The sequence below is a fragment of the Pseudophryne corroboree genome, chromosome 9 (assembly GCF_028390025.1).
Source record: "Pseudophryne corroboree isolate aPseCor3 chromosome 9, aPseCor3.hap2, whole genome shotgun sequence".
NCBI classification, from domain to species: domain Eukaryota; kingdom Metazoa; phylum Chordata; class Amphibia; order Anura; family Myobatrachidae; genus Pseudophryne; species Pseudophryne corroboree.
Window position 1 is genome coordinate 2,466,270 of NC_086452.1, and position 23,575 is coordinate 2,489,844.

Consider the following 23,575-nt stretch of genomic DNA (forward strand, 5'->3'; position numbering starts at 1 on the left):
ATATACTCCGAGATACTGTACCAGCAATCTCCCTGTCTCACAGAAAAGCCTGGTTCTCACGGATTCCTTGCTCCCATTATAGAGCTGCTATATACTCCGAGATACTGTACCAGCAATCTCCCTGTCTCACAGAAGAGCCTGGTTCTCACGGATTGCACCTTGCTCCCATTATAGAGCTGCTATATACTCAGAGATACTGTACCAGCAATCTCCCTGTCTCACAGAAGAGCCTGGTTCTCACGGATTGCACCTTGCTCCCATTATAGAGCTGCTATATACTCCGAGAAACTGTACCAGCAATCTCCCTGTCTCACAGAAGAGCCTGGTTCTCCCGAATCCCTTGCTCCCATTATAGAGCTGCTATATACTCCGAGATACTGTACCAGCAATCTCCCTGTCTCACAGAAGAGCCTGGTTCTCACGGATTCCTTGCTCCCATTATAGAGCTGCTATATACTCCGAGATACTGTACCAGCAATCTCCCTGTCTCATAGAAGAGCCTGGTTCTCATGGATTGCACCTTGCTCCCATTATAGAGCTGCTATATACTCCGAGATACTGTACCAGCAATCTCCCTGTCTCACAGAAGAGCCTGGTTCTCACGGATTGCACCTTGCTCCCATTATAGAGCTGCTATATACTCCGAGATACTGTACCAGCAATCTCCCTGTCTCACAGAAGAGCCTGGTTCTCATGGATTGCACCTTGCTCCCATTATAGAGCTACTATATACTCCGAGATACTGTACAAGCAATCTCCCTGTCTCACAGAAGAGCCTGGTTCTCTCGGATCCCTTGCTCCCATTATAGAGCTGCTATATACTCCAAGATACTGTACCAGCAATCTCCCTGTCTCATAGAAGAGCCTGGTTCTCCCGGATTGCACCTTGCTCCCATTATAGAGCTGCTATATACTCCGAGATACTGTACCAGCAATCTCCCTGTCTCACAGAAGAGCCTGGTTCTCACGGATCCCTTGCTCCCATTATAGAGCTGCTATATACTCCGAGATACTGTACCAGCAATCTCCCTGTCTCATAGAAGAGCCTGGTTCTCATGGATTGCACCTTGCTCCCATTATAAAGCTGCTATATACTCCGAGATACTGTACCAGCAATCTCCCTGTCTCACAGAAGAGCCTGGTTCTCTCGGATCCCTTGCTCCCATTATAGAGCTGCTATATACTCCGAGATACTGTACCAGCAATCTCCCTGTCTCACAGAAGAGCCTGGTTCTCATGGATTGCACCTTGCTCCCATTATAGAGCTGCTATATACTCCAAGATACTGTACCAGCAATCTCCCTGTCTCACAGAAGAGCCTGGTTCTCACGGATTGCACCTTGCTCCCATTATAGAGCTGCCATATACTCCGAGATACTGTACCAGCAATCTCCCTGTCTCACAGAAGAGCCTGGTTCTCATGGATTGCACCTTGCTCCCATTATAGAGCTACTATATACTCCGAGATACTGTACCAGCAATCTCCCTGTCTCACAGAAGAGCCTGGTTCTCCCGGATCCCTTGCTCCCATTATAGAGCTGCTATATACTCCGAGATACTGTACCAGCAATCTCCCTGTCTCACAGAAGAGCCTGGTTCTCCCGAATCCCTTGCTCCCATTATAGAGCTGCTATATACTCCGAGATACTGTACCAGCAATCTCCCTGTCTCACAGAAGAGCCTGGTTCTCACGGATTCCTTGCTCCCATTATAGAGCTGCTATATACTCCGAGATACTGTACCAGCAATCTCCCTGTCTCATAGAAGAGCCTGGTTCTCATGGATTGCACCTTGCTCCCATTATAGAGCTGCTATATACTCCGAGATACTGTACCAGCAATCTCCCTGTCTCACAGAAGAGCCTGGTTCTCACGGATTGCACCTTGCTCCCATTATAGAGCTGCTATATACTCCGAGATACTGTACCAGCAATCTCCCTGTCTCACAGAAGAGCCTGGTTCTCATGGATTGCACCTTGCTCCCATTATAGAGCTGCTATATACTCCGAGATACTGTACCAGCAATCTCCCTGTCTCACAGAAGAGCCTGGTTCTCATGGATTGCACCTTGCTCCCATTATAGAGCTACTATATACTCCGAGATACTGTACTAGCAATCTCCCTGTCTCACAGAAGAGCCTGGTTCTCTCGGATCCCTTGCTCCCATTATAGAGCTGCTATATACTCCAAGATACTGTACCAGCAATCTCCCTGTCTCATAGAAGAGCCTGGTTCTCTCGGATCCCTTGCTCCCATTATAGAGCTGCTATATACTCCGAGATACTGTACCAGCAATCTCCCTGTCTCACAGAAGAGCCTGGTTCTCACGGATCCCTTGCTCCCATTATAGAGCTGCTATATACTCCGAGATACTGTACCAGCAATCTCCCTGTCTCATAGAAGAGCCTGGTTCTCCCGGATTGCACCTTGCTCCCATTATAGAGCTGCTATATACTCCGAGATACTGTACCAGCAATCTCCCTGTCTCACAGAAGAGCCTGGTTCTCACGGATCCCTTGCTCCCATTATAGAGCTGCTATATACTCCGAGATACTGTACCAGCAATCTCCCTGTCTCATAGAAGAGCCTGGTTCTCATGGATTGCACCTTGCTCCCATTATAGAGCTGCTATATACTCCGAGATACTGTACCAGCAATCTCCCTGTCTCATAGAAGAGCCTGGTTCTCATGGATTGCACCTTGCTCCCATTATAGAGCTGCTATATACTCCGAGATACTGTACCAGCAATCTCCCTGTCTCACAGAAGAGCCTGGTTCTCACGGATCCCTTGCTCCCATTATAGAGCTGCTATATACTCCGAGATACTGTACCAGCAATCTCCCTGTCTCACAGAAGAGCCTGGTTCTCATGGATTGCACCTTGCTCCCATTATAGAGCTGCTATATACTCCGAGATACTGTACCAGCAATCTCCCTGTCTCACAGAAGAGCCTGGTTCTCATGGATTGCACCCTGCTCCCATTATAGAGCTGCTATATACTCCGAGATACTGTACCAGCAATCTCCCTGTCTCACAGAAAAGCCTGGTTCTCACGGATTCCTTGCTCCCATTATAGAGCTGCTATATACTCCGAGATACTGTACCAGCAATCTCCCTGTCTCACAGAAGAGCCTGGTTCTCACGGATTGCACCCTGCTCCCATTATAGAGCTGCTATATACTCCGAGATACTGTACCAGCAATCTCCCTGTCTCACAGAAGAGCCTGGTTCTCACGGATTGCACCTTGCTCCCATTATAGAGCTGCTATATACTCCGAGATACTGTACCAGCAATCTCCCTGTCTCACAGAAGAGCCTGGTTCTCACGGATTGCACCTTGCTCCCATTATAGAGCTGCTATATACTCCGAGATACTGTACCAGCAATCTCCCTGTCTCACAGAAGAGCCTGGTTCTCACGGATTGCACCTTGCTCCCATTATAGAGCTGCCATATACTCCGAGATACTGTACCAGCAATCTCCCTGTCTCACAGAAGAGCCTGGTTCTCATGGATTGCACCTTGCTCCCATTATAGAGCTGCTATATACTCCGAGATACTGTACCAGCAATCTCCCTGTCTCACAGAAGAGCCTGGTTCTCATGGATTGCACCTTGCTCCCATTATAGAGCTGCCATATACTCCGAGATACTGTACCAGCAATCTCCCTGTCTCACAGAAGAGCCTGGTTCTCATGGATTGCACCTTGCTCCCATTATAGAGCTGCTATATACTCCGAGATACTGTACCAGCAATCTCCCTGTCTCACAGAAGAGCCTGGTTCTCCCGGATTCCTTGCTCCCATTATAGAGCTGCCATATACTCCTAGATACTGTACCAGCAATCTCCCTGTCTCACAGAAGAGCCTGGTTCTCACGGATTGCACCTTGCTCCCATTATAGAGCTGCTATATACTCCGAGATACTGTACCAGCAATCTCCCTGTCTCACAGAAGAGCCTGGTTCTCACGGATTGCACCTTGCTCCCATTATAGAGCTGCTATATACTCCGAGATACTGTACCAGCAATCTCCGTCTCACAGAAGAGCCTGGTTCTCACGGATTGCACCTTGCTCCCATTATAGAGCTGCCATATACTCCGAGATACTGTACCAGCAATCTCCCTGTCTCACAGAAGAGCCTAGTTCTCATGGATCCCTTGCTCCCATTATAGAGCTGCTATATACTCCGAGATACTGTACCAGCAATCTCCCTGTCTCACAGAAGAGCCTGGTTCTCACGGATTGCACCTTGCTCCCATTATAGAGCTGCTATATACTCAGAGATACTGTACCAGCAATCTCCCTGTCTCACAGAAGAGCCTGGTTCTCACGGATTGCACCTTGCTCCCATTATAGAGCTGCTATATACTCCGAGATACTGTACCAGCAATCTCCCTATCTCACAGAAGAGCCTGGTTCTCTCGGATCCCTTGCTCCCATTATAGAGCTGCTATATACTCCGAGATACTGTACCAGCAATCTCCCTGTCTCACAGAAGAGCCTGGTTCTCATGGATTGCACCTTGCTCCCATTATAGAGCTGCTATATACTCCGAGATACTGTACCAGCAATCTCCCTGTCTCACAGAAGAGCCTGGTTCTCACGGATTGCACCTTGCTCCCATTATAGAGCTGCTATATACTCCGAGATACTGTACCAGCAATCTCCCTGTCTCACAGAAGAGCCTGGTTCTCATGGATTGCACCTTGCTCCCATTATAGAGCTGCTATATACTCCGGGATACTGTACCAGCAATCTCCCTGTCTCATAGAAGAGCCTGGTTCTCATGGATTGCACCTTGCTCCCATTATAGAGCTGCTATATACTCCGAGATACTGTACCAGCAATCTCCCTGTCTCACAGAAGAGCCTGGTTCTCATGGATTGCACCTTGCTCCCATTATAGAGCTGCTATATACTCCGAGATACTGTACCAGCAATCTCCCTGTCTCATAGAAGAGCCTGGTTCTCATGGATTGCACCTTGCTCCCATCATAGAGCTGCTATATACTCCGAGATACTGTACCAGCAATCTCCCTGTCTCACAGAAAAGCCTGGTTCTCCCGGATTCCTTGCTCCCATTATAGAGCTGCCATATACTCCTAGATACTGTACCAGCAATCTCCCTGTCTCACAGAAGAGCCTGGTTCTCACGGATTGCACCTTGCTCCCATTATAGAGCTGCTATATACTCCGAGATACTGTACCAGCAATCTCCCTGTCTCACAGAAGAGCCTGGTTCTCACGGATTGCACCTTGCTCCCATTATAGAGCTGCTATATACTCCGAGATACTGTACCAGCAATCTCCGTCTCACAGAAGAGCCTGGTTCTCACGGATTGCACCTTGCTCCCATTATAGAGCTGCCATATACTCCGAGATACTGTACCAGCAATCTCCCTGTCTCACAGAAGAGCCTAGTTCTCATGGATCCCTTGCTCCCATTATAGAGCTGCTATATACTCCGAGATACTGTACCAGCAATCTCCCTGTCTCACAGAAGAGCCTGGTTCTCACGGATTGCACCTTGCTCCCATTATAGAGCTGCTATATACTCCGAGATACTGTACCAGCAATCTCCCTGTCTCACAGAAGAGCCTGGTTCTCACGGATTGCACCTTGCTCCCATTATAGAGCTGCTATATACTCCGAGATACTGTACCAGCAATCTCCCTATCTCACAGAAGAGCCTGGTTCTCTCGGATCCCTTGCTCCCATTATAGAGCTGCTATATACTCCGAGATACTGTACCAGCAATCTCCCTGTCTCACAGAAGAGCCTGGTTCTCATGGATTGCACCTTGCTCCCATTATAGAGCTGCTATATACTCCGAGATACTGTACCAGCAATCTCCCTGTCTCACAGAAGAGCCTGGTTCTCACGGATTGCACCTTGCTCCCATTATAGAGCTGCTATATACTCCGAGATACTGTACCAGCAATCTCCCTGTCTCACAGAAGAGCCTGGTTCTCATGGATTGCACCTTGCTCCCATTATAGAGCTGCTATATACTCCGAGATACTGTACCAGCAATCTCCCTGTCTCACAGAAGAGCCTGGTTCTCACGGATTGCACCTTGCTCCCATTATAGAGCTGCTATATACTCCGAGATACTGTACCAGCAATCTCCCTGTCTCATAGAAGAGCCTGGTTCTCATGGATTGCACCTTGCTCCCATTATAGAGCTGCTATATACTCCGAGATACTGTACCAGCAATCTCCCTGTCTCACAGAAGAGCCTGGTTCTCCCGGATTCCTTGCTCCCATTATAGAGCTGCTATATACTCCGAGATACTGTACCAGCAATCTCCCTGTCTCATAGAAGAGCCTGGTTCTCATGGATTGCACCTTGCTCCCATTATAGAGCTGCTATATACTCCGAGATACTGTACCAGCAATCTCCCTGTCTCACAGAAGAGCCTGGTTCTCACGGATCCCTTGCTCCCATTATAGAGCTGCTATATACTCCGAGATACTGTACCAGCAATCTCCCTGTCTCATAGAAGAGCCTGGTTCTCACGGATCCCTTGCTCCCATTATAGAGCTGATATATACTCCGAGATACTGTACCAGCAATCTCCCTGTCTCACAGAAGAGCCTGGTTCTCACGGATTCCTTGCTCCCATTATAGAGCTGCTATATACTCCGAGATACTGTACCAGCAATCTCCCTGTCTCACAGAAGAGCCTGGTTCTCATGGATTGCACCTTGCTCCCATTATAGAGCTGCTATATACTCCGAGATACTGTACCAGCAATCTCCCTGTCTCATAGAAGAGCCTGGTTCTCATGGATTGCACCTTGCTCCCATCATAGAGCTGCTATATACTCCGAGATACTGTACCAGCAATCTCCCTGTCTCACAGAAAAGCCTGGTTCTCATGGATTCCTTGCTCCCATTATAGAGCTGGTATACACTTGGGGGGGGGGAATAGGATTTTAATAACCTACCAGTAAATCTTTTTCTCGTAGTCCCTAGAGGATGCTGGGGTCCACATTAGCACCATGGGGTATAGACGGGTCCACTATGAGCCAATGGCACTTTAAGAGTTTACTAGTGTGGGCTGGCTCCTCCCTCTATGCCCCTCCCACCAGACTCAGTCTAGAAACTGTGCCCGATGAGACGGACAACTTTGAGAGAAGGAAATACACAGATAGTGGCGAGAGTCACACCAGCTCACACACAAGGCAAACCAAGCAAAGCAGCTTGAAACTCAGCAACCGCTGAAAACATTACTTACCAAGTAATAACGCAGTACTGACCAAGTAACCACAGGATAACGAAGCGCTGGGCAGGCGCCTAGCATCCTCTATGGACAACGAGAAAAGGATTTACCGGTAGGTAATTAAAATCCTATTTTCTCTTACGTCCTAGGGGATGCTGGGGTCCACATTAGTACCATGGGGATGTACCAAAGCTCCCAGAACGGGAGGGAGAGCGCGGAGGCTCCTGCAGAACTGATTGACTGAACTTCAGATCATCAGAGGCCAAAGGATCGAACCTGTACAATTTTGCAAACGTGTTCGACCCAGATCAAGTAGCTGCTCGGCAAAACTATAAAGCCGACACACCCCGGGCAGCCGCCCAGGAAGAACCCACCTTACGAGTAGAGTGGGCCTTAACAGATTTTGGACACGGCAATCCTGCCGTAGAATACGCATGCTGGATAGTGAACCTGATCCAGCGAGAGATGGTCTGCTTAGAAGCAGGACACCCAAGTTTCTTGGGATCATACAGGACAAACAGAGTCCGATTTTCTGTGACGAGCGGTCCTCTGCACATATATTTTAAGCGCCCTTACCACATCCAAGGACTGAAGGAATTGAGGAGTCAGTAGCAACTGGCACCACAAGTTGCCTTGTTGGTTGATATGAAAAGCCGACACAACCTTTTGGAAGGAACTGCTGACGTATCTGGAGCTCATCTCTATCTTCATAGAAGATCAAGTAGAGGCTTTTACAAGACACACGTCTAGCAGAAGCTAAGGCCAACAGAGTGACAGCCTTTCACGTGAGAAACTTGACCTCAACCTCCTGTAGAGGTTCGAACCAATCCGACTGGAGGAACTGAAACACCACGTTAAGATCCCAGGGTTCAGTAGGTGGCACAAAGGGAGGCTGGATGTGCAGAACCCCTTTCAAAAAAGCCTGAACCTCAGGAAGGGAAGCCAGCTGTTTCTGGAAGAAAATGGATTAGGCCGAAATCTGGACCTTTACGGATCCCAAACGCAGGCCCATATCCACACCTGCTTGCAGGAAGAGGAGAAACCGTACCAGTTGAAACTCAACCGTAGGAAACTTCTTGGATTCACACCAAGACACATACTCTTTCCAAATGCGATGGTAATGTTGAGACGTAACTCCTTTCCTAGCCTGTATCAGGGTAGGAATAACCTTGTTCGGAATGCCCTTCCGAGCTAATATCTGGCGTTCAACCTCCATGCCGTCAAACATAGCCGTGGTAAGTCTTGATAAGCGAACGGCCCCTGATGCAGAAGGTCCACACGAAGAGGAAGAGGCCTCAGATCAACCAGCAGTAGATCCAGAAGATCCGCGTACCAAGCCCTTCTTGGCCAGTCCAGAGCAATGAGGATTGCCTTAAGTCTTGTTCTATTTATGATCTTTAGAACCCTTGGAATGAGTGGAAGTGGAGGAAACACGTACACTGACTGGAACACCCACGGAGTCACCAGGGCGTCCACCGCCACTGCTTGCGGGTCTCTTGACCTGGAACAATACCTCCGAAGATTTTTGTTGAGAACTGAGGCCATCATGCTATTTGAGGTACACTCCAAAGATTTATCACCTCCGTGAACCCTTCCGGATGGAGGCCCCACTCTCCTGGAAGGAAATAGTGTCTGCTGAGGAAGTCCGCTTCCCAGTTGTCTACTCCCAGAATGAAGATTGCTGACAGCGCCAGTGAGTGCCTTTCTGCCCAGAGGAAGATCCTTTTGACCTCTGATATTGCAGCTCTGCTCTTCGTTCCGCCCTGTCGGTTTATGTAAGCCACCGTCATTACATTGTCCAACTGTACTTGAATGGCACGATCTCGTAGAAGATGTGCCGCTTGGAGAAGACCGTTGTACACGGCTCTTAGTTCCAGAATGTTTATTGGAAGACTGGATTTTCAGGCTTGACCACTTTCCTTGGAAGGTTTCCCCTTGAGTGATTGCGCCCCATCCCCGGAGACTTGCATCCGTGGTTAGATGGATCCAGTCCTAAATCGCGAACCTGCGGCCCTCCAGAAGGTGAGACATTTGCAGCCACCAGAGGAGTGAAATCCTTGCTTCCGGCGACAGACGTATACTCAGGTGCATGTGTAGGTGAGACCACGACCACTTGTCTAGGAGATCCAGTTGGAAGGATCGAGCATGGAATCTTCCGTACTGTAGAGCCTCGTAGGAGGCAACCATCTTCCCCAGAAGGCGAATGCACTGATGAACCGATACCCGGGTTGGCTTCAGGACATCCCGGACCATTGTTTGAATCACCAACGCTTTTTCCTCCGGTAGAAACACCCTCTGTACTTCTGTGTTGAGGATCATCCCCAGGAAAGACAATCTCCATGTCGGCTCCAAATGTGACTTCGGAAGGTTCAGAATCCAACCGTGTTCCCTGAGTAGACGAGTCGTGAGAGCAATGGACTGCAACAAGGTCTCCCTGGTCGATGCCTTTATCAGCAGATCGTCCAGATATGGAATTATGTTCACTCCCTGTCTGCAGAGGATGACAATCATCTCTGCCATCACTTTGGTGAACACCCTCGGTGCCGTGGAGAGACCAAATGGTAGTGCCTGAAACTGATAGTGACTGTCTAACAGTGCAAATCTGAGATAAGCCTGATGCGGCGGCCAAATCAGAATGTGGCGGTACGCATCCTTGATATCCAGGGATACCAGAAACTCTCCCTCCTCCAGACCTGAGATCACCGCTCTAAGAGACTCCATTTTGAACTTTAACTCCCTCAGATAGGGGCTTAACGATTTCAAGTTCAAAATCGGTCTGACTGAACCATCCGGATTCGGTACCACAAAAAGGTTTCAATAGTAACCCAAGTGTTGCATATGAGGTGGAATTGGAACAATGACCTCTGACTTTTCCAATTTTTGAATGACTTCCTGAAGGACAGCCCTGTCTGTCAGCAAAGCTGGCAAGCCTGATTTGAAGAATCGGTGAGGCGGGAGTTCTTGAAACTCCAGTCTGTACCCCTGGGACACAATATCCTGTACCCGGGGTCCAGGCCGGATGACACCCAGACGTGGTTGAAACGTCTGAGCCTCGCACCCACCAAACCGTCCTCCAGGCTGTGCGGTCCACAGTCATGCTGAGGATTTTGAGAAACCAGAAGCAGGCTTCTGGTCCTGGGAGCCTGCAGGTGCAGGCTTTTTGGATTTTGCACGCCCACCTCTAAAGAAAGTGGTAGGGGGCTTGGACTTTTTTGTCTTAGCGGTCCGAAAGGACTGCGATGTGGATGAACAAAAGGGTTTCTTCGCAGAAGGTGTAGCTGAGGGAAGTTACTTACCCGTGGTTGCAGTGGAAATCCACGCATCCAACGCTTTCCCAAATAGAGCCTGACCTGTGTATGGTAGGTTCTCCACACTTCTCCTGGATTCCGCGTCTGCCGACCATTGGCGTAGCCAGAGTCCCCTGCGAGCTGAGACAGACATGGAAGATATGGACATGGATGCATTCAGCGTACACAGGTCCTTCATGGATTCCACCATGAACCCCGCAGAATCCTGTATGTTACGTAAAAACAATTCAATGTCACCTCTATCCATTGAATCTAAATCTTCTAGTAACGTGCCTGACCACTTTACTATAGCTTTAGAAATCCATGCACAGGCATTAGTGGGCCTTAACGCCACTCCTGAAGCAGTGTATATGGATTTGAGCGTAGTGTCAATCTTATGATCAGCCGGGACTTTTAACGCGGTAGATCCCGGGACAGGTAAAACCACTTTTTTTTTTACAGTCTGGAGACAGATGCGTCAACAATGGGTGGGTTTTCCCATTTTTTTCTATCTTCCTTAGGGAAGGGAAAAGCAAACAGAACCCTTTTTGGGATCTGAAATTTTTTCTCCAGGTTTTCCCAGGATTTTTCAATTATAGCGTTTAATTCTTTGGACGCAGGGAAGGTTAGCAAGGCTTTCTTATTGTCAGTGAAGTAAGCCTCCTCAACCTGCTTAATACATCTCTAATGGCCTCAATCATGAGCTGCACCCCCTTTGCAAGGGATGCTGCCCCCCTTAGCACATCCCCATCCCCGGTATCCGTATCATCTTGCATAATCTGGGCAAGTGCACGTTTCTGTGGGTATATGTTAGAGGATTTGGAAGAAATAGGAACAGAACCTGACCAAACTGCCATAGACTTCTTTAAAACCTGAGTTTCAGTCTCAATATGAACTACCCTAGTAGAGATCCGAGAGATCATTCCCTTAATAGAGGGAATCCACTCAGGAACAGACAAGACATTACATTCCAGTGTACATGGAATGGATTCCTCCTGAGAGGAAATGTCCTCTGCAGCATAAGACACAGAGTCCCTAGACATGGCTTTGTGAGAGAGCATATACCCCCACACACATGGAAATATCAGACACAGTTCCACTCCCCCCCCCCCCCCCCCCCTCCCCAAGAATGCCACAGAAAGAGAGACAGAGATTGGAGCCAACCCACACACAGCACTTACTGAGGTAGAACTAATAAAACTACCAGCACTATCTGTGTACCTTAATAGACTACACAGTAATTTCACAGCCCCCCCCCCCCACCTTCTACAACCCCCTGGAACTGCACAGGATAGCTGGAGTTGCTTGGAGGGACAGCTTTCCTTGTCAGTGTCTGTGTATAGGAACTGCAGCCAGGAAAATGGCGCTGAACGCTGCTGGGTCCGCTCTGAGGTGAAGCTCCGCCCCCTGAACATGGCATTGCTTCCCGCTCTTCATTATATTATACTGGCCTGAGGATTTCTGCTGCCAGTGAAACAGAGTTCCCTGACAGCCTTGGTGCCAGTGTAGGGTATAGGCGCTGGCTCAGGGCACCACTCACAGCGCCGCACTATGTACCGCTGAGCATCCGGAACGCAGTTAATACTGCGCTCCCAACTCTGTTGCCGCCATCTTCACACCGGCTCTTAGCTTGCTGTGGGGGGCCAGTGACTCACTTGCCACTGGAATCTTCTGGCTCTGTTAGGGCGTGGCGGCCGTGCTGCGGGAGTGAGCGGTCACCTCATGGGCTTGCGATCTTCACCCTCAGGAGCTCAGTGTCCAGTCAGCGGAGATAGGAGACATTAACCTCTAGGATTGGATCCTACTCCCCCCCCCCCCCCCCTAAGTCCCACGAAGCAGGGAGGTTGTTGCCAGCAGCCTCCCTGTACCTAAACTCTAGTTAAAAAAATAAAATAGAAAAACTCCTATGGAGCTCCCCTAGCTGTGACCGGCTCCTCCGGGCACATTTTCTAAACTGAGTCTGGTAGGAGGGGCATAGAAAGAGGAGCCAGCCCACACTATTAAACTCTTAAAGTGCCAATGGCTCCTGGTGAACCCGTCTATACCCCAAGGTAGTAATGTGGACCCCAGCATCCTCTAGGATGTATGAGAAAAAACGTATATCCAATGTCTGTGTCAGTGATACAGGGGGATTTATAGAGCACGGTCACTGGGTGAGATGCTTGTGGTATTAGGGGAGCTCTGTACCCTGGGTGGGGGATCTGTACCCTGGGTGGGAGCTCTGTACCCTGGGTGGGAGATCTGTACCCTGGGTGGGGGATCTGTACCCTGGGTGGGGGATCTGTACCCTGGGTGGGAGCTCTGTACCCTGGGTGGGAGCTCTGTACCCTGGGTGGGAGATCTGTACCCTGGGTGGGAGATCTGTACCCTGGGTGGGAGCTCTGTACCCTGGGTGGGGGATCTGTACCCTGGGTGGGAGCTCTGTACCCTGGGTGGGAGCTCTGTACCCTGGGTGGGAGCTCTGTACCCTGGGTGGGAGCACAGTGCCCTGGGTGGGGGATCTGTACCCTGGGTGGGGGATCTGTACCCTGGGTGGGGGATCTGTACCCTGGGTGGGGGATCTGTACCCTGGGTGAGAGCTCTGTACCCTGGGTGGGAGATCTGTACCCTAGGTGGGGGATCTGTACCCTGGGTGGGAGCTCTGTACCCTGGGTGGGGGATCTGTACCCTGGGTGGGGGATCTGTACCCTGGGTGGGAGCTCTGTACCCTGGGTGGGAGCTCTGTACCCTGGGTGGGAGCTCTGTACCCTGGGTGGGGGATCTGTACCCTGGGTGGGAGCTCTGTACCCTGGGTGGGAGCTCTGTACCCTGGGTGGGGGATCTGTACCCTGGGTGGGGGATCTGTACCCTGGGTGGGGGATCTGTACCCTGGGTGGGAGCTCTGTACCCTGGGTGGGGGATCTGTACCCGAGTAGATGGTATTTGAGGCTGAGGGGTCTTTGGAGGCAGGATTATTGGGGTGGTGAAGTCTTTGTGTCTGAGGTAGAGAGAGATAGTGAGGTATCTGGGAATTGGGGGAGCTCTGTACCAGGGGAGGCATTGGATATGCCGGCTGTTGGGATCCCGGTGCTCAGCAGACCACCGCCGCCATAACGTAGTACACCCCTGTAGCAGAGATGAAGTAATTCGGTGGATGGGGCGTATGCAGCGGGATTACTCCAGCAGAGAACAGCGCAGCATGACCTCTGCAACAGTGAGACGCAGTAACCACGCCCAGAAAATGACTCGTTTTATTAACTGTAAAAAACAATGTTTCCAAAAATGGCCCCAAAATGTAGATTTTTTTTTTTAAATTAAATTATGTGAATAAGAGCAATCTGACCCTTATTCAGTATTATTAGCAAATCTGCATATTTGTCAATAAAATGACACTGAATCTGGTTTAAATGGTTATTTATATAATTTGGTATAAATGTAAAAAAAATAAACAATTCTGGGGATATTTTTGGAAGTAATATTATTATGTTACGTGGTTAAACGCCGCCGTATCCCCATAGTGTATGGCAGCGTGAGGCAACGCATGTGACAAATCTATGTATCCTCTACACCAATCATATATCCTATATCATAAAAGGCTAACCCACTCCTCACCTCTATGGGAGGAATTCAAGTGTTGTGCGGAAACACATGAATTCAGCTCAGCAGTTTACACTTATGTCCACGCTGATAGTTTTTACAGAAACTCTATATTCCATCATCACTTTTGCTAGAACCCTCTCTGAAAGTCCATGAAACAATGTCAGCAGAGCAACTGAGGTCTCCAACCAGCCCAACAGGGTTCCCGCATACAGGATACACACTACTGTGGCCCCTCCTCCGGTTTGAGGTCTATAATGATGTCTTCATGCATGCCGGGACTGACATTAGCGCATATATATATTATATATATATATATATATATATATATATATATATATACATATATATATACATATACATATATATACACACAGAAATGTCTCCCCCCCCCCCCCGCACTCAACCCACCAGCAGCAATATGGAGAAAGTCCCTGTTAGTGAACTTTCAAAGAATAACATACACAAAACAATAACCAATTGCGCTTGGTATAACTTTAAAACACTCAGATTTTAGTATTTCCAGTAGCTGTCCTTCCGCGGTGTGGATTCTTATAACTGGTATCACCTGCAAGTATACCCTCACACCAGAGAACACACCCGAACAAAAAGACGGCCAGAATGGCCTAAATTAGATATGATACCAATTTGTTTTTATTAAAAAACATATAGAATTCCATAAATTCATATGAACAATTTTTTACAAATAAAAGGTTCCATACATTCATATAAACATTCTTAAGAAATACATCCAGATACAGTCAATAGGTTTTCTGTTCAAGCCTTTAAAGAACACCCTCACCCTTATAGGTGTATATTCTGTAGGGTGTACTGATGAACTAGATAAGAGACCGTAACTGGGGGGTCGAATCAGTTACGGTCTCTTATCTAGTTCATCAGTACACCCTACAGAATATACACCTATAAGGGTGAGGGTGTTCTTTAAAGGCTTGAACAGAAAACCTATTGACTGTATCTGGATGTATTTCTTAAGAATGTTTATATGAATGTATGGAACCTTTTATTTGTAAAAAAATGTTCATATGAATTTATGGAATTCTATATGTTTTTTTTTTAATAAAAACAAATTGGTATCATATCTAATTTAGGCCATTCTGGCCGTCTTTTTGTTCGGGTGTGTCCTCTGGTGTGAGGGTATACTTGCAGGTGATACCAGTTATAAGAATCCACACCGCGGAAGGACAGCTACTGGAAATACTAAAATCTGAGTGTTTTAAAGTTATACCAAGCGCAATTGGTTATTGTTTTGTTTATATATATATATATATATATATATATATATATATATATATATATAATACTGGCACTATAAATGCCTGGTAAGACTTATGGTGGACTATATGTAATACAGGTTGAGTATCCCATATCCAAATATCCGAAATACGGAATATTCCGAAATACGGACTTTTTTGAGCGAGACTGAGATAGTGAAACTTTTGTTTTCTGATGGCTCAATGTACACAACTTTGTTTAATACACACAGTTATTAAAAATATTGTATTAAATGACCTTCAGACTGTGTATATAAGGTGTATATGAAACATAAATGAATTGTGTGAATGTAGACACACTTTGTTTAATGCACAAAGTTATAAAAAATATTGGCTAAAATGACCTTCAGGCTGTGTGTATAAGGTGCATATAAAACATAAATGCATTCTGTGCTTAAATTTAGGTCCCATTGCCATGATATCTCATTATGGTATGCAATTATTCCAAAATATGGAAAAATCCGATATCCAAAATACCTCTGGTCCCAAGCATTTTGGATAAGGGATACTCAACCTGTAATGTGTATACTCACATGGTGGACACGAGGTGTCCGGAGATTTCTGCTGTTCTGGAGATGATTCTGCAATTACTTCTTGTGTCTCTGCGTCTGGAGAGCTTTCATTAGATCTCTGGAGCTGTACAACTGGCTGTGGGTTTGATTTCGGACCATTTTGTTCTGGCCTGGCAGCTGGTGGCGTTTTGGCATTTCCCGTTGGAGAAGACCTTTTAGCTCTTGTGTGACCCAACTCCACTGAGCCACTAGTGCAATCAGCTGTGTTCTCTTTGCAGATGTGCAAGTCTCCCACAATCACGCGACAGGGCTCTGCCTGCTTCCCATTCTTACCAATGACGGGGGAGCTGCCATCGCTCTCTCTCACTTGTTTACCATCTCCTCTGTTATTGTGTTTTTGGTTGTAAACCACTCGCACAATTCGCCTCTCCCCGCGGCCCATGCGTGCCAGTGGCTTCCTTGACTCCTGGTTTGGAGGCTTGGAGACCCCATCCATTATTCCTGATAATTATCAAACCATTGGACAAGTGGCTGGGAAGTCACTGCAGCGATAAGCCAGGAGCAGACAGGGCTGTGGAACGATAAAACAGCAAGACCATTAATACAATGTACAGACTATAAACACATCGTACACCGAGATAATGCTGCAAGACATGCAAAAGTGTCACTTTAATCACATACTGTATGTCCAAATGTATTAGATTTTTGTAAATATTAGCAGAGTCAGAATACAGGTGAACCTCAGAAAACGAGAATATTGTGCAAGAGTTTATTTCAGTAATTCAACTTAAAAGGTGAAAGTAATATATTATATAGACTCATTACATGCAAAGTGAGATATTTCACGCCTTTATTTGTTATAATATGGATGATTGTGGCTTTCAGTTTAAAATAACCTCAAATCCAAAATCTCAGGAAATTAGAATATTACATAAAACCAATAAAAGAAAGGATTTTAATAACAGAAATGTTGCCCTCTGAAAAGTATAATCATGCTTATGTACTCAGTACTTGGTTTGGGCCCCTTGTGCATGAATTACTGCCTCAATGCGACGTGGCATGGATTCTATCAGCCGGTGGCACTACTGAGGTGTTATGAAAGACCAAGATGCTTCAATAGTGGCCTTCAGCTCTTTTGCATTGTTCAGTCTCATGTCTCTCTCATCTTTCTCCTGGCAATGCCCCATAGATTCTCTATGGGGTTCAGGTCAGGCGAGTTTTCTGGCCAATCCAGCACAGTAATCCCACGGTCACTGAACCAGGTTTTGGTAGTTTTGGCAGTGTGGGCAGGTGCCCAATCCTGCTGGAAAATGAAGTCAGCATCTCCATAAAGCTTGTCTGCTGAAGGAAGCATGAAGCGCTCTAAAATGTCCTGGTAGACGGCTGTGTTGACTCTGGACTTAATAAAAGCACAGTGGACCAACACCAGCAGATGACATGGCTCCCCAAATCAACACAGACAGTGGAAACCTCACACTGGACCTCAAGCATCTTGGATTGTGTACCTCTCCATTCCTCCTCCATACTCTGGGACCTTGGTTTCCAAATTAGATGCAAATTTTGCTCAACAGAAAAGAGAACTTTTGGACCACTGAGCAACAGACCAGTTCTTTTTTACTTGTCAGGAAAGGGCCATTCAAAATGTGTGGGAGCTTCACAAGGAGTGGACTGAGGCTGGAGTTCGTGCATCAAGAGCCACCACACACAGACGGATCCTGGACATGGGCTTCAAATGTCGGATTCCTCTTGTCATGGCGCTCCTGAACAACAAACAACGTCAGAAGCGTCTTACCTGGGCTAAAGAAAAAAGAGAATCTATGGGGCATTGCCAAGAGAAAGATGAGAGACATGAGACGGAACAATGCAGAAGAGCTGAAGGCCGCTATTGAAGCATCCTGGTCTTCCATAACACCTCAGCAGTGCCACCGGCTGATAGAATCCATGCCACGTCGCACTGAGGCAGTAATTCATGTAGAAGGGGCCCAAATCAAGTACTGACTACATAGGCATGAGTATACTTTTCAGAGGGCGACATTTCTGTATTTAAAATACTCTCTTTTATTGATTTTATGTAATATTCTAATTTCCTGAGATTTTGGATTTGGGGTTTTCTTAAGCTGTAAGTCACAATCATCCAAATTATAACAAATAAAAGCTTAAAATATCTCACTTTGCATGTAATGAGTATATATAATATATTCGTTTCACCTTTTAAGTTGAATTACTGAAATAAATGAACTTTTGCACGATATTCTCATTTTCTGAGGTTCACCTGTAAGTAACATTTGGGAGGATCAGCTGGACTAGACAATGCTTCCTTGTCATTTATAAAGGAATACAATATAATGGATAATCATTCATTGAGATTGTACCTTCAATAAAAAATAATCGACACTGATAGTGTTCACTCTAGGGTGTTTTAGCAGGGCGCCGTGCCCTGCTCTTTCTGCGGCGCCCTGCTAAAACAGCCGCCCGCTTCCTGCCCTCCCAGTGTGTAAAGATGCCGTGCGCATGCGCGCGGCATCCATTCACGCATTGGGAGAGAGCTGGGGGAAGCCCAGCACCGATGGAGATGCCCCCAACAGTGATGCCGCCGGCCGCCCACGCCCCCGTCTGTGGGCTGAACCGCCCACTTTTATTACGTGTATTGACCACGCCCCCTATTTTGCGTGGCCACACCCCTTTTTTGATGCGCACACGCTTGTGCACTGCCCAGATCCTAGCGTGAACACTAACTGAACAAAACAGAAACAAGACGTCTATACTGGACTACAGATAATTCCCTCCGTCCCATACCCTGGGGTGCTCGCGTTCCCATCTTAGGGCTCTGGAGTGCACAAGGAGCCAATAAAAAGCCACAATAACTTCTGATTTAATCACTTTTACTGAAGTGAGAACAGCAAGAGGGATATCAGCCATTCAGCAAACCACAAACACAGGATTCCTCTCTTAGGGGCCGATTCCATTGTGTTACCCCACGGCTACCACTAGGGGGTGCAAAATGGAGCCATTCAATTGTTGCTCCTTTAAAGGGCCACATACACTAGAACGATAAGGCCCGATTTCAGCCCAATTCGGGACGATATATTGGGTGAAATCGGGCATTTTCGTTGTGCTTTACACCCGATCCGATGTACGTTCCCGTGAGCATCAGATTGGATCACCCTAGAACCGACATATCATGAGTGCTGCACTCGTGATATATCGGATTCCTCAAGAATTGCTGGGATCGTATAAGATACATCGTATGCAAAAGGGCCGCATACAATGTATCTTATACTATCCTGCCGCCCGGGAGGCTGAAGGGAAATCTTATGCGACATGACGGACCGCCGTGTCGTATGAGTGTATGGGGCCCTTCAGACGCGCAGTAACCGCAGGGCCTCCTGAGGTGTGAGAAGAAATGTGCACTGACTCTGCACTTTGGGCACTGGAATGGGAGCTTGGACGTGATTAGCCAAAGCCTGCCTGTTTGGAAGCGACATGAACGATGTGCGTGTGCGCCAAAATAGCATTTGCATTGTGACAAATTATTGGGCATCTAAACAGTCCATTTAGACAGGATTTTTAGATGCTCAAAACAATTGATCGGCCCCTTAGAGAAATTCTCTTGTCCATCATAAATGTAAGTGAATACCTCTTAGCACTTAAATGGGTCATACGTTGTCGAAGTAAAAAAAATATTACATAAAGAGAACATACAAACTACACACATATAAGTCGCTATACTTGCAAATACGCGCAGCGAGCACAGCAATATATGGTAACACACGCATTTACACGGACATGCCACAGAGATGGATTCGACACTTATTTCATACAGTACATAATTATAATAATATCAAGCACCAGACATCATGGAGATTTATATTATCTAATGAAGTAATGTCATGAATGTGTATTATTTGAACGAAACAAGATAGACCTGTCGTATTACTATTAAAACAACCAGATTAATGTGTAGATTCATTTGATACTTGTTATTAAGTTGTAGGGACATTGCAACACGGAATTATGAATAAATGTATAAAAGCTAAAATCACTTTTATTAGAACAATAGGTACTCCAAACAGGTAATTAACAGAAAACTCAGGCCAGCCCTTTGGATGTCTTCAAGGCTGAACCTAATTAGCATATACAAAGGAACTGGTGACTCATCGTGAATCCCTCCCCCAGAAACTAGATAACACTTATTGATCACAAAGGAGCTCAGTTGCTGTAAGGTCTGAGACGATGATGGACTTGCTGGCAGATCAGTTCCTGTATTTATTTACAGAGAGAGAGACATAAGATGCATTGGAGGGAATGGTAATTGTATCGCTGGCCTGTAACTGAAACTGTATGTAATGGCATGTAATTGTATGTAACTATGTTTTAACTGCTTACTGTGTGAGTGTACCATGTAACTATAGGCATACTGTACTTTGTAATATATATTGAATCCATATCCTTTTTAATAACAAATATATACATCAATGAGCTTTGGAACTCAGATAATGTGTGGGTGTATTGTTTTCTCTTATGGGATGCAGTGTTTTGCGATGTTTAGCGCACATTCATGGGATATGGCAATAAGAGGTGCAGGCATTTACAATATATATTAGAGCGGGCATTTTAAATATTTGTGAGAAATCAATTTGGCATTCTTAACGTCTAGCCTGTATCGGGGCAATTCCTCTTATTTATTACAGAACAGCTGAGAACGTATTTCATTAGATGTTGTGTTGTTACATACCTCCTATAATTACATATACCAGGTTAACAATTTGTACGTCGCATTAATCAGATAACGACATGAATTTTCCAGGAAGGCACGCACCGATCTTATACGGATAAAGTGTCACATTGCATTGTTTCAGTCTGCGCATGGACCTTAATCATGTATAGGCAATGACCCTCTGTGACCACAACTCACAACGTGATCCTCTCCAGGAGGACACAATGCTCTGTTCCTGCTCTTCCCTCTTACTGTATGATTACCATCACCTGTACTGTACCCTAATACTGACCCAGTGCTCATACCTATGTCATACCTCCCAACATCACCCTCTCCAGGAGGACACAATGCTCTGCTCCTGCACTTCCCTCTTACTGTATGATTACCATCACCTGTACTGTACCCTAATACTGACCCAGTGCTCATACCTATGTCATACCTCCCAACATCACCCTCTCCAGGAGGACACAATGCTCTGCTCCTGCACTTCCCTCTTACTGTATGATTACCATCACCTGTGCTGTACCCTAATACTGACCCAGTGCTCATACCTATGTCATACCTCCCAACATGACCTCTCCAAGAGGACACAATGCTCTGCTCCTGCACTTCCCTCTTACTGTATGATTACCAACACCTGTACTGTACCCTAATACTGACCCAGTGCTCATACCTATGTCATACCTCCCAACATCACCCTCTCCAGGAGGACACAATGGTCTGCTCCTGCACTTCCCTCTTACTGTATGATTATCATCACCTGTGCTGTACCCTAATACTGACCCAGTGCTCATACCTATGTCATACCTCCCAACATGACCTCTCCAGGAGGACACAATGCTCTGCTCCTGCACTTCCCTCTTACTGTATGATTACCATCACCTGTGCTGTACCCTAATACTGACCCAGTGCTCATACCTATGTCATACCTCCCAACATCACCCTCTCCAGGAGGACACAATGCTCTGCTCCTGCACTTCCCTCTTACTGTATGATTACCATCACCTGTACTGTACCCTAATACTGACCCAGTGCTCATACCTATGTCATACCTCCCAACATCACCCTCTCCAGGAGGACACAATGCCCTGCTCCTGCACTTCCCTCTTACTGTATGATTACCATCACCTGTACTGTACCCTAATACTGACCCAGTGCTCATACCTATGTCATACCTCCCAACATCACCCTCTCCAGGAGGACACAATGCTCTGCTCCTGCACTTCCCTCTTACTGTATGATTACCATCACCTGTGCTGTACCCTAATACTGACCCAGTGCTCATACCTATGTCATACCTCCCAACATGACCTCTCCAGGAGGACACAATGCTCTGCTCCTGCACTTCCCTCTTACTGTATGATTACCATTACCTGTGCTGTACCCAAATATTGACCCAGTGCTCATACCTATGTCATACCTCCCAACATCACCCTCTCCAGGAGGACACAATGCTCTGGTCCTAGACTTCTGTCTTACTGTATGATTACCATCACCTGTACTGACCCAATGCTCATACCTATGTCATACCTCCCAACATGACCCTCTCCAGGACACAATGCTCTGCTCCTGCACTTCCCTCTTACTGTATGGATTACCATCACCTGTGCTGTACCCTAATACTGACCCAGTGCTCATACCTATGTCATACCTCCCAACATCACCCTCTCCAGGAGGACACAATGCTCTGCTCCTGCACTTCCCTCTTACTGTATGATTACCATCACCTGTGCTGTACCCTAATACTGACCCAGTGCTCATACCTATGTCATACCTCCCAACATCACCCTCTCCAAAAGGACACAATGCTCTGCTCCTGCACTTCCCTCTTACTGTATGATTACCATCACCTGTACTGTACCCTAATACTGACCCAGTGCTCATACCTATGTCATACCTCCCAACATGACCTCTCCAGGAGGACACAATGCTCTGCTCATGTACTTCCCTCTTACTGTATGATTACCATCACCTGTGCTGTACCCTAATACTGACCCAGTGCTCATACCTATGTCATACCTCCCAACATGACCTCTCCAGGAGGACACAATGCTCTGCTCCTGCTCTTCCCTCTTACTGTATGATTACCATCACCTGTGCTGTACCCTAATACTGACCCAGTGCTCATACCTATGTCATACCTCCCAACATGACCTCTCCAGGAGGACACAATGCTCTGTTCCTGCTCTTCCCTCTTACTGTATGATTACCATCACCTGTGCTGTACCCCAATACTGACCCAGTGCTCATACCTATGTCATACCTCCCAACATGACCTCTCCAGGAGGACACAATGCTCTGCTCCTGCACTTCCCTCTTACTGTATGATTACCATTACCTGTGCTGTACCCAAATATTGACCCAGTGCTCATACCTATGTCATACCTCCCAACATCACCCTCTCCAGGAGGACACAATGCTCTGGTCCTAGACTTCTGTCTTACTGTATGATTACCATCACCTGTACTGACCCAATGCTCATACCTATGTCATACCTCCCAACATGACCCTCTCCAGGAGGACACAATGCTCTGCTCCTGCACTTCCCTCTTACTGTATGATTACCATCACCTGTGCTGTACCCTAATACTGACCCAGTGCTCATACCTATGTCATACCTCCCAACATCACCCTCTCCAGGAGGACACAATGCTCTGCTCCTGCACTTCCCTCTTACTGTATGATTACCATCACCTGTACTGTACCCTAATACTGACCCAGTGCTCATACCTATGTCATACCTCCCAACATCACCCTCTCCAGGAGGACACAATGCTCTGCTCCTGCACTTCCCTCTTACTGTATGATTACCATCACCTGTGCTGTACCCCAATACTGACCCAGTGCTCATACCTATGTCATACCTCCCAACATGACCTCTCCAGGAGGACACAATGCTCTGCTCCTGTACTTCCCTCTTACTGTATGATTACCATCACCTGTGCTGTACCCTAATACTGACCCAGT

The 23,575-nt window shown here is 46.9% G+C and overlaps 1 protein-coding gene across 1 annotated transcript in view; it reads right to left on the minus strand.

The window, feature by feature from the left end:
* TUT4 (terminal uridylyl transferase 4) overlaps nt 1–23,575 on the minus strand; it is a 424,536-nt gene that overhangs the window by 323,142 nt on the left and 77,819 nt on the right. The window contains exon 2 of the mRNA XM_063938888.1: nt 15,913–16,462. Coding sequence (XP_063794958.1) covers nt 15,913–16,387 — 475 coding nt within the window. The 5' untranslated portion in view covers nt 16,388–16,462. The remainder of the gene's footprint in view (nt 1–15,912; nt 16,463–23,575) is intronic.